Source organism: Bombina bombina, chromosome 4 (assembly GCF_027579735.1).
Source record: "Bombina bombina isolate aBomBom1 chromosome 4, aBomBom1.pri, whole genome shotgun sequence".
NCBI lineage: Eukaryota > Metazoa > Chordata > Amphibia > Anura > Bombinatoridae > Bombina > Bombina bombina.
Window position 1 is genome coordinate 915177717 of NC_069502.1, and position 12708 is coordinate 915190424.

General features: G+C 34.3%; 2 protein-coding genes across 8 annotated transcripts in view; one reads left to right on the forward strand and one right to left on the reverse strand.

Annotated features, from left to right (window-relative positions):
• BIRC6 (baculoviral IAP repeat containing 6) overlaps positions 1–12708 on the forward strand; it is an 854588-nt gene that overhangs the window by 683141 nt on the left and 158739 nt on the right. For 6 of the 7 annotated variants that reach the window (XM_053711846.1, XM_053711852.1, XM_053711849.1 and 3 more), the window contains exons 64-65: positions 1983–2147; positions 2808–2973. In XM_053711846.1, the coding sequence (XP_053567821.1) occupies positions 1983–2147; positions 2808–2973 (331 nt within the window). The remainder of the gene's footprint in view (positions 1–1982; positions 2148–2807; positions 2974–12708) is intronic. The other variant, XM_053711848.1, reaches the window with a different exon arrangement.
• Positions 8919–11543, reverse strand: LOC128657491 (protein TUNAR-like). The gene is made up of 2 exons (XM_053711853.1): positions 11442–11543; positions 8919–9707 (listed from the first exon to the last, which is right to left on the reverse strand). Exons 1-2 carry the CDS (start codon positions 11475–11477, stop codon positions 9513–9515), a joined length of 231 nt encoding a protein of 76 aa, XP_053567828.1. The 5' UTR covers positions 11478–11543; the 3' UTR covers positions 8919–9512.

Below are 12708 nucleotides of genomic sequence, written 5' to 3' on the forward strand. Positions count from 1 at the left end.
ATTAGCATATGAGCCCTACCTAGCTTTAGTTTTCAAAAACGAATAAAAAGAGAACAAAGCAAATTTAATTATACAAGTAAATTGGAAAGTTGTTTAAAATTGCTAGCCCTATCTGAATTCTGAAAGTTTAAACTTTTATTTTGACTAGACTGTCCTTTCAAGTCTTGGTCTGCTGATATGGTTAGTAAACACAGACTGCTTTCTCTCCCCTTCCAGGGTAAATCTCTGTTTGGGTCTGGACTGGATGCGTTTTATTGTCGGAGGGTGAAAGAGCTTTTCTGCCCCAGGATAAGAAATCTAAGGGCGTTATCTCACCTTTCGACAATCTGAGTCTTCGAAAAAGGCCTCCTCTGTTCAAAGTTCTGGCTACTTTAAATCATCCTGAAAGTCTAACTCATCTTGGTCCAAAAACAAACAATCCAGGGATTTTATTCAAATTTCTTTTGATCTCAAGATATTCAACAAATTCCTAAAAGATCCTTCTTTTGAAACGGAGACAATTCACACTTTGCTTCCTTTTGTGCACTGTGCAGGAGGGTCAGTTTCTGTAGTTCCTTACATGGATGACATTCTGTTTCAGGCTCCTTTTCATCTGGCCTTCTCTCTCACTCAGATGGTTCTTCAGTTGTTTAAGAGTCACAGTTGAAAAATAAATCTTCCTAAGGTTTAACCCCTCAGACTGGGTCTTTTGTGGGTTTTATCAATTTTGTGACAATGTCCTTCTCTCTGACTGAAGATTAACCACTGCAGTTCTGTGAGCTCTTACTGCAATCAGTGCAAGTGATGCTGATAAAGTATTACATAAAGTATAAACAAAGGATATCCTAAAATAATTAGCACCTCAAATTCCTTAAGACAAGGGTGACACTGGTGGCTCAGAGGTGAGTAAATCTGAACCATTAGTGACCTTCTCTCTGAAGACAGACAAGAAGTAACTGATTTTCATGTTCATTTGTACTGTTTAACTTATTTGATCTTCCTTTGGACCAAGGTAGTTGACTTTTATTACCTGAAGTCATGCCTGAAGTAGCTTTCAATAAAATGTTTCTCAAGACATCTTTCTTTCCATATGTAATTTTGATAACATCCAAGAATGGAGAAGAAGCTATTCACCTAAGATGTGTTTATATGTCTTCACTTCTACTGGTGGTTCCTCTTTTTTTTAATATTATGTGTTGACACTTTCTTATCCTAGCTCATGTCCCTAACCAATACTCTTCATATTATCGAGCTCCAACAACTCTACAAAGCTGGAGAGCCATTTGTCTTTATATTTTCATTATAATCACTAAGATCTAAAGGTTTATTTAGAGTCTAGAATTTATTTTTATATTAAATGTATAGATCAGATTTTAATCCATTATGTTAAAGATCAGTTAAAGGGACAGTATACTATAAAATTGTTTTTCCCTTTGTGTTTCCAATAACTTTTTTTACCAGCTGCAGAATATAAAGTGTATGAGATTTGCTTTTTTTAAGGCTTATTTGTGTATATGAATTAGCGGGTTTTGTGTTTTTTTTTTTGAAGTTGCAACATAATAAAATGGGTTGAGCTTGTAGATATAATCAGATCTCATTACTTTATCACATTGTGTGTACATATACATGCTTCTTTATCTTATATCTGTCCATAAACCAATCACCAATACTTCCAGAGAACAATGGAAAATTAACATTGTATTACTTATCTCTTCTATAACCCACTGGGAGTATAATTTCTTCTACTGACTTTCAAGATGGGTGGGGATACCACAGGCTAAATCTATTTCAAATGCCAATATAAGGGTAATGGAAATACATGTAAATAATTTAATACACTCCAGCAGGTAAAGTGGATCATTGGGAACTAATTAAAGGGCAGTATGTTTTTTAGTAAACTGTCCCTTTAAGTGCTGTGTGTGTGTGTGGGGGGGGGGGTTAAGACCATATGCTAGTTTTCCTCAATCCATTTCTGTCATCTCATTTATTATTATTTTTTTAAGCCACAGGTCTCCAGCACACACGGTAGTGGCACATGTGAAGAGCAGCAACTTTATTGGGCCAAAGGTACCGGATTTGGAACAGGCTCTACTGCATCAGGCTGGGATGTGGAGCAAGCACTGACAAAACAAAGGCTGGAGGAAGAACATGTAACTTGTTTGCTGCTGGTATGTAAGGCTGGTGTGGGTGAAATTTCTCCGGCCTCCCTCTGTATTCTACAGTGAAAGTGAATTAAGTTCAATTCGTTGCACCCATTAACCACTTTACTTATGACTTATTTCCAACCATCTTTGTTGACGCCATATTACATTTTTATTTTCATTTTAATTGCTCAACTGGAGTTATTATAAATATTTTTTTTATGGTACACTGCACTTTCTTAAAATAACTATAGTTTGCAGAAATACTAAAAAAATGGCAAAAAGCTGCCATCCAAATTTTTAAAAAGCCCAAAACAAACTTATTTAGCAAGTTGTATTCTGGATAGCCTTATGGTTTTAAAAACCAGAAGAAGTTTCACTTGTTAAGATGACGTCATTTTTACAAGAGCCATAGCTTCAAAATGAAGCCCCAGTTTAATAGCAGTGCAAAGCAGCCACCTGGTCTTCCCTGCATACTTCCAAAAAGTGTTTTCAACTTTTATACATTTGCGTTTTTGAATACCGTATTTGATATTGGGATTATGCAGTCAGTCCATTCTAAGACCCAGGCAACTAATTATTTCTCCTAACCATGTCTCAGTTATTTTGGTACTAATCTCCAGTATTTGAATTTGTGCTCCACAGGGTGCGGAGTAACATGTTAACCCAAAATGTTTTATTTTCCAGGTTCTTGCTAGCTATATAAACCCATCTGGTTGCACTGTGAATGGAGAAACTCAGGCTAATGAGAGCAGAGGGCAAAATAGCAATGCACTCCCATCCGTCCTGCAAGAGCTCCTCAGTCAATCCTGCCTTATCCCAGCAATGTCATCATACCTTAGAAATGACTCAGGTATGTGGTAAAATGTGGTCTTTATATACAATATGTTCAAGGAATATAACTTTTCAAATTTAAATGCAGGTTAGTGCCTTTCACTTTTGAACAGAAATCTATTTGCAATATGCTTGTATAAGAATTGTTGCTATCATTGTTTTGGTTATGTTTTTTACCGTACACTAGCGCCTACCCATGCTCAACTTGCTAGTGGTAGGTTGTATTATGTCAGTGAACCATTATCGCTGACGCAGTGCAAACTACTGCTGGCTCTCTGAGCAGGTGCACAGACTATATCATATGTTCTGCTTGTATCCCTGCACAGTAAAAGCTGTCTAACAATTAAAAGCTTTTACTTGATACATTTGTGCTAATGTGCATTACAAAAATGTGTCTTCAGAACTGAAGTGCACTCATATATATTTTAGTTTTGAGTCCTACTAAAGAAAGTTTTTTTTTTTTTTTTTTTTAATTTGTAACAAAAATGTAATCTACCTTTTAGAGTTTGTACTTTTATGTATTTCAGTATGCCAATTGTGCATAATGCTTACATATTCTTATACTGAATTAACATTTCACTAAATTATTTAACGTTCAGAAATTTTGTTTTTATTCTGTCACTTTTACTCAGAAGTTTCTGTTATTTTTGTTCTGTAATGGATAAACACTTGTGACTGTTATATGTCTTATAATGCACAGTGAGCTTAAAGGGACGTGGACATAAGTAAAATCCACTCAAGCAGATAGAGAATGCAATTTTAACATCTTTCAAATTAACTTCTGTTGTCATTTGTACCTCTTACTTTTAGAATCTGTTGTTGAAACTTTATATGAGAGCATACTAAGGCAGACTTATTAGGGTGCACGTATTGAGCACTATATGGTAGCATTGTTTGTAATAATGTATAACGTTGTTGCAAACACTGTTTCTATATTGTGTTACTGTTAAAAACGCATGCACACTTCTAGGTATTCTCTTATTTCAAGAATTCAAAGGCAGATTTGACTATATAAATAAATTATTTTTTATCATTGAACTATTTATATGTATTAAGAAGCTTCAATGGTTATTTAGCTTGGACTGGGGAAGAAACGATTGCTAATCTTGGTATATCCATCTTTTCCAATCTTTATAGCAAGATTTACACAGATATACCCATTCACTATCTTCCACTTGTTTGTAGATAGTTTTGGTAAAACACGTCTCTTCTTGTTTGAAACAAATTGAAGTTTTAAATGTATTTAACTTTTTTAATATTAAGCTGTCAAATATCATTTAAAATATGCTGGCCCTGACCTATTATAAAAACATTAATCCTTGCTATTGAATTATTTTTTTTAATAAATTACAATATAGGATTGATATTTGAGGATTGCAACAAATGAGGATTCTATTGTTACACCATTTTTAACCCAAAATTACTTTCTTGGTCCATCAGTGCTTATTTTCCCCCTCCTCTTTGGTTATAAGCTCAGCTGCATTTAAATGCACAATGTAATGTTGTTAAGCAGTTGTAGTAACCCACCCTAAGCCACAAAACTGATATATATATCAATTTAAGTTATTTTATTGAATCTTTTTTATGAATGAATTGAATCACTTACTATATAGATAGGTAATATTTAAGTATTTGTTATTTTAACAGTTTTATTGATTGGACTATTAACTATATAAAGTACTTTTGCAATGGTGCTTTTATTCAGGGAATGTGGTTGAAACAGCAAAGTGTTACTATACAAGACAAACATACGTTATAAGCTTTACTATTTATAATACAAAACACACAAACAAAAGCTGCTTTTGGATAATTATTTTATTAATCCAATAATATAGTAAACAGTACAATATTTTTATATACCTTTTATTAATATTTGTATTTTTTATTTTCACTCTTAAGTAGAATGGTGTTTAGTAAGGAGCAAAGCTTACCCAAAGCTTAGCGCTAAGCTTACCAGTCCTGGTACTGGCTGGTATTGAATTTCTGTTTATTCTTCCACCCCACCTTGTTGACCAAAGAACCATTTTTGTAAAGAAGGTCATTATCTCTTTTAATTAAGAAACAATTAATAGTAAAACCTTAATGGTGTGAAAAGTAATTGAGTTTTTCTGGAGGTTAGTTGGGAGTTACAAACATCTTTCTAATATTTGTCAATAGAGCCATTAAAGCTAACTTGCTCTAAGTTATCTGATCACTATTAAAATGAATGATGAAAAAAGTGCTTTTTAGATGTGATATTTTGACAAAACAGTGCTTTGAAGAAATCTATCTGAATTGTAAAAACAGATCATATTTATTTTGGTCCTTAAAGTGATTGCCTCTTTAGCAAATGCACATTAAATATGCTAGTACGAAACTTCCTTAGCACTTTGAAATATTTATAAATATTCAGTGTTGGCTTCATCTTTTCATAAATGTATGGTCTCTAGCCAATCTCATGACTGAAGGTTAGAGGTCAAAACAGAATTGTCCTTTATGGAATATACTCATTTTTGGTTTCATCTGAAATGGTATTTTTAATTGTTTAAAGAAATATGATGAATAAATATAAATTACTTTGTCATTCTTACTGTGGCTTGTCCCTTTCAAACAATACAGACAATGGGCTTACATGGCCATAGAATAAATGTTTTTATAGTTCTCTACCATTAAGACATTTTATAGAGGCATCAAACACTAAATAAATTTAATGCACTTCCCTCATATAATGGGTGCCGCCATTTTAGAATTTAGGACACACTGGAGGTTTCTGTAGGAGAGTTGCTGCACACATGCAAACACACCAGCACTGGAATGCAGTGAAAAATAGATTTCATCATGGCAGCATCCATTACTAGAGGTAGGGGGGAAATAACCTCAATACTATGCTTATAAAATGTATTTAGTGTTTAGTGACTCTTTAAGAATGAAGATTTCTCAGTAGCCCAGCCAGCTAAGTTCCCATGACCAGATTTTTCAAATTAAGTGAGAGAGGTCAAGAAACAAAAACACCCATTTGCATGGTCTTGGTATCCAACCAGTAGCAACCAATACATAGCAAAGCAAACATTTCTACACTTCTTGGACCAAGAGAACTTGTGGACCTTATCTGTTTACCATCTAAAAATATCAATCAGTAGCCTACCACCCCTCGCATTCCAAATATTTCTAACCTCCCTGACAATAGATCTGGAGCCACCCATCTATTTTCTCTCTTCAGCTGACTAACATTAGAAAAATCCTGTACCTAGTGGGTGAGCACAATTAACCCTTTCGTGTCAGGGCTAAAGTGCCTACATCGGAACAACTGTTCCGATGTAGACAAATTGAAACCACACCATTGTGCACACGATCGCGAAATTTCAATTATTGGATCGCTTCTGGGGGGGGGGGTCCCTACAACCCTAGGAACGCCCTCCAGACCGCGATCAAATCCTGAAAGCACAGAAGGCTTCAGGACAGCCGTTAGCTATGACGTTCTATTCCGTCATAACTGCTTTAAAGCCCAGTGTAATTATGATGGAATAGAACGGCATAACGGCTTTAAAAGGTTAAATAAATCCAAATATTTTGTTTGTCATTGGATATCTGTGATTTAAAACAATAACTTTTTTCACTTGTGAAGGCAACATGATACAGTGCTAGCATAATATTTCCATATTTTTATGAGTTCTCATTTAATTTGCATTTTAAGCTTCTTCCCAGCCCTCCTAGTTATTGGTTTATATTTTGTTAAATGAACCCATTTTAAAATCAGCACCTCCACAAATGTGTGCATTGGAGTCCACTTGTCCAACAGTTTATCTATTTTTTCAGTAATAGGGTTTATTTTAATTTTGTTCGTATGTTTTTTTTTTGTTTTTTCTTTCACCTTGTATGATTAAGAAATCATCTTAATATATCCGTTTAACTTTACAATGTTATTGCTTGGTGCAATGTGAATTTTTGGGCACTTAGTGTTTATTTTTATGTTTACATCATAAAATTTTGTCTTGAATTTACAAATTACTTTTGGTTATAAAATTAAGTCCGAAAGATATGTGGATCTGTTGGTCTAATGACTATACCTGAGGATTCTGATTAATGTTGGTTTAATTAAATAGTTAATTACAGTATTGCAAAGATTGCTCAGTCTGGTAATGGCAATTATGAATTTGTTCACTAATGATGAAATTCAAATTTTCTTTTAAAAATATTAATGGCTTTATCCACCAAAATGGTCTTCAATGCTGTTAATCATTGTCCTAGGGCAATCAAACTTTTACTTTTACAATGGCTCATTAGGTAACTTTAGTAAACATTTTATTCATATGAAAATGTTGCTACAACCAAAAAAGTAGTTGCCATGACATTCTTGTAAGTGTACGTTTGACACCTACGTTAAGATCTGCGCTTTCAGATCAACATTTTATCCTGAGTTGGTTACATCTAAGAGGTTCTTGGGAAACCAGTTTCCCACCATGTTGGAAAACATTTCCAACAACATAGGCTAGTCCTTTAACTGAATACATAAATGCTTAGTTTAATATATTTTTATATAAATGTTATTTTACTGCTTGTCCAGTCACAAAACAAGTAATAGTCATAGTTATATTATTTTTAATTATCATTACTGCATGGAAAAATGACATTCCCTATAACATCTGAGCGTCTCCTGGGAGCTGAAAATTGACTGCACTCAAGGAAGGTGCTCATTTACATCAGCAGTGTCAGGGTGAAAGCAATTCACTAGTAACTTTGTTGTGCACAGCATCATTCATTTATATATGAATCTATGGCTTATTGTCCAGGTTGAGTTTCATTGTGCGCCATGCACAGTAAAACTTGGGGACTTGAGATACTGGAAAAGTGAATACAACCTGAACACACGTTCGTTACAAGCCTCAAGGAATATCAGACTCAAGTACAATATGTACTGTTGTCCCTCTTATAAAAGCTGTGTGTTTAAGTTATATTCCCAGCAGGTATTTTTAAGACAACTGAAAATGTGAATTGCTCCTGTACTGTATTTGTATATTGGCACATTAAACAAAAATTGGCAATTTCTGGAAGAATGGGAAGAAAGTGCATTTATTTTTAATCATAGTTAAACTTTCGTTTTAAGAAATAATACATTTAAGCATACATTCTACATGGAGAATAGATGGAAGCAGAGTCTAAATAGTTTTTTCTTATTAATGATGTTATTAAATTATTATATTTAATTTTATGGTTTTAAATTACGTGTAAAAGCATGTTCAATAGAAATCTTAACAAATTATATTAATAAATAACATACTGTGCATGTTCAAACTGTAAAATAGGCTTTCTTTAACCTTAATTCAAATGACTTAAGTTTGTTGTTAAAGGGACAGTCTAGGCCAAAATAAACTTCCATGATTCAGATAGAGCATGTCATTTTAAACACTTTTCCAATTTACTTTTATCACCAATTTTGCTTTGTTCTCTTGGTATTCTTAGTTATATGCTAATTTCTTAGACCTTGAAGGCCACCTCTTTTCAGAATGCATTTTAACAGTTTTTCACCACTAGAGGGTATTACTTCACGTATTTCATATAGATAACACTGCTCGTGCACGTGAAGTTATCTGGGAGCAGGCACTGATTGGCTAAACTGCAAGTCTGTCAAATGAACTGAAATAAAGGGGCAGTTTGCAGAGGCTTAGATACAAGATAATCACAGAGGTTAAAAGTATATTATTATAACTGTGTTGGTTATGCAAAACTGGGGAATGGTTAATAAAGGGATTATCTATCTTTTAAAACAATAAAAATTCTGGTGTAGACTGTCCCTTTAAGTCAAGTTAAAACCCATTTTGGATTGGTATGTTATTTGATGACAAACTTAAAGTACAGATTGCTCACACTTTTATCATTTTTTTTTTATATTTTATTTTTTTCCTGTATTCTGATTACTCAATTAGAGCTTTTGATGGCTTACAAAATATACTTTCCAGTCTTCCTGCCTAGCCTTAAGAAGCAAAATGAGTTGAATAAACCAGTTTATTATCATTATCCTTTGTATTTCACAGTAAATAGAGCAGAATGTTTTTTTAACATACTTCAAAAAGTTTAGTAAGGTGCTTTAAAAAAAAGTTATTTGGGAAAAAATGTTTAGAAATCTGATTTAATCCTTGCTGGATGTATCAGCTTGGAAGCATGTAATAGGAACGTCGTTTATGGTATTACTTCTCATGTTTGAGTGACTCGGGTGCCACATGATGGTTATTAGTGTAGAAATGCCATTTCCTGTATATTAGATATTATATGGCAGTAATATAGCACTCAAATAGGCCTTGTTAAAACTGTTGCATCTTTGCACTGGAAATAAATATATATATAATGCCTCAGTGGAGCCAGAAAGAACGTTTGCTGCTCACCATGGCTTACAGGCTCTCACATTCCTATCTACACTGACCGATGCGCTCCACTTCCCATGATCCTCCTAGGCACTTTACACTGGAATGTATTGGATAGTTCTTTGAAGAGCCCTGTAGCAGCATCTTCTGATTCACAGCCATTGTTACAACTGCTGGAATTTCACCGCACATCCATTCAGCACCCTGTGCAGATAGACTGTCAGAGGGTGGTGTAGATGTACACAAAAATGATGACGAACAGATTTAACACAGTTCCTATAATCCCTAACATGGCCAAAATGGACTCTTCTTTCTCCTCTTTTTCCTCTTGCCTTTTCACTTCTGCCGCTGCTGCTGTGATTGCAGAGGTCACCATTTTTCCCAGAAATATCTTCAGTAATTCTCCGAAGGCTGTCTAGAAAAAATGGAGAGCAGGATCAAGATATGTTGTGCTTACAAGATGTAACTGACAGAGGGTATGCAATAAATATGTTGAACAATATATTAAGATTATTCTGTTATTAACAGCAGAATTTTCTTTGGCACAGTTTAATTGGCTGAATAAAAAAAAATAATCAATCTGACACAATAAACACTTGTTTGCATAACCGAAGACCACTGGTTATTACAATAAATGTAATGGTACAGCACACATTCCCTGAAATTATAATTCCTTGAGTAGATTCATGAAAAGAAAATTCAGAAGCGTCTCAGTGTTTGGGTATAACCGGTCAATGCAAAGGATATGTTGTTGCATTATCGGTATACACTAATTTGGACTTGTAGTATGAAACAGGCCTAGACGAGGGTTAATGAGGGTATAGCAGGTCAGTAGTGGTGCAGTGGCATAAATTAGCATGCTCATTTACCAACGAGAGCATGTTTTTCAAGTGGATACATGCAGCCTTCGTGTATATGTCTAATGTATCTTCATATTCCTTGTAATGAACCTTCCTATTGACAGACTAATAAATGGAGTGCTTTGTAATCCATTTGTATGCTTAGAGTTGAATTGCTAATTAACCCTTTCTCTGCATAGCCATGTTAAAAGAACGTTTGTTTTATATGCTGTCTTAATCGTTTGAAGATACACCCATTTTTTAAAAAAAAGTTTCCATAATATAAAACATTGCAAATAACTAGTTGTTCAATAAGATTATCTGTGATAACATAGATAAGTGTATTTGTATAACTACAAAATCTGTGTGTTAAAATGTTTGTGTTTATGTACATGTGTGTATATATGTGTGTTTATGTATATATATATATATATATATATATATGTGTGTATGTATGTATATATGTATATGTGTGTGTGTATGTATGTATATATATATATGTGTGTGTGTATGTATATATATATGTGTGTATGTATATATGTGTGTGTATGTATATATATATATGTGTGTGTGTATGTATATATGTGTGTGTGTATATATATATATATATATATATGTATATATAATATGTGTGTGTGTATGTATATGTATATGTATATATATATATATATATATATATATATATATATATATATATATATATAGTAAATATATATATATAGTAAATATTCCTTACAGATACACTTAAGCATACTTCTTTCAAATACCTTTTGTGATATTTACATTTCAGTTTGGGGTCAATGATATTTATCTTAAATAACAATACAGTATTCACCACTTCCAGTGCATGTTCATTTCATTTGATAGATCTTTGTAAGTGAAGCACAGTTATTTACAGCTTTAATCATTTCACTGTTAGTCATTGTAATTCAAATGAGTTTTAGACAGCCTCTTCCCTTTTCTTCTTCTTCTATTGTTCTATTAGACACCATGGTGTGTCTCCATTTTTTATGCAGGCTCGTTTACTAGTCTAAATGAAACCAATTCCTTTCTACGTTGTCAGCTTGTATATGCTTAGTGTGTGTGTATGTCTATATATGTGTATATAGATAGAGAGGGATAATATATATAGATATAATGTAATGGGAGCTGACGGCTGTATACACTTCTTTGTTTCCAGTGCTACGTATAGAGGGCTGTAGTTCAGTCCTTTAACATGATGCCTGACAGTCATTATAATGTAATTTGGATGTTGAGTCCAAAGCATGCACAATAAATATAATCAGTTGTTAATAGCAGTTGTTCCTTACCCTACTCTGCATCAGGAGTACATTGGCATCAGGCATGCTTCTCTGTCCCCAACACAATAGAAAAAACAATCTTTTATCTTCCAACTGAGCTGCTTTATCTGATGGGTGGATAAATTACACATCTGTACATATGCGTTTCAGTATGTTTTTCCCTTATAATTAATGTTACCAAGCACCAAAATTTGCAGATCCTTAATCTATAGTTAATCCAATGAGTCCAGGCATCATTTAAAAAGATACTACTCTCATTATTGATCCACACCGTGAGAACAGCTTTCCAGGAGGTTTGTCTTCTGTTCCAGCCCAAGTTGTATTTATCTTCCCTTTCTTTACAGCAGCTTCTGTTGATTTGAATGATTGTTGTGTTTGTGTTTTTATTCTCTCATGATAGAAAAGATTTGTTCATTTTAACTGAAGGATTTCACTTCAACAACAATTATTATCCTTTGAAAAAAAGGTTGTAAATCCCTTTTTCTTACCAACTGTTTTATTCCTGGTAACATGGTTTAGCTCCCGAGGTGGTAGTAGTCTCTCTCCATTACAGGGTTTATTATAGATGTCTAAGCAGAGAAAGAGGTTTCCAACAGCAATCGAGTTTCACACCTAAGCAGACATCACTGGCACATTATTCCATGGCATCCTCTTAAACATTGCGTAACTCAGCAGCCAGCTCCACCGGACAAGTGGTGCTGCCGTGCTCGGAGTTGCATTACACTAGCGAGCCGTGACATTGACTAAACACGCAACTGGCACTTGCAGAATAAAGGAGAGCTACAAGCTGCCCTCACAGATAGTGAGTTGCATAACAATGCGCAGCAGCACCATTGTCAGGCCAGGCACATTTGAATCCTGCAACCATTCCAGTGAGTGGCTTGTGCGTGTGGAAGGGAGGGGGAAGAACAGAACACATTAACCCTACTCTACGACTGTCTGAGCAACGGCTGCGTGACAAATTGTGACATTAGGGTACTGAAGCTGAAAAGCTGCTTCAACCTTTTTGTGTCTCCATGCTTTTTTTGACAGGCATATTGTTTTAGGATAGACACTGGCTCTTTTTATAGGCGCTTTACAAGCTCACCAACCAAATCAGATGGGTCACAGTGCGTGCGTCATCAAGCTGTAACCAATGCTGATGGCTGGAGGGTAATGTCCCTCGAGCATCTGTTTATGGAAAGCAATTATTTGAACTAACCTTCTGAAAATTAGAAAGAGTATGTGCATGTGTGCAATTATGCATGTCTTAGAATTTTAACTTATTCTTTATTTT

Excerpts from the sequence above, each read along its gene's own strand:
- LOC128657491 (XM_053711853.1), bottom strand. The coding sequence starts at position 11,477 with ATGCCTGATGCCAATGTACTCCTGATGCAGAGTAGG. Across the intron at positions 9,708-11,441 it reads TACTCCTGATGCAGAGTAGG|ACAGCCTTCGGAGAATTACT; the intron begins GTAAGGAACAAC and ends CATTTTTTCTAG.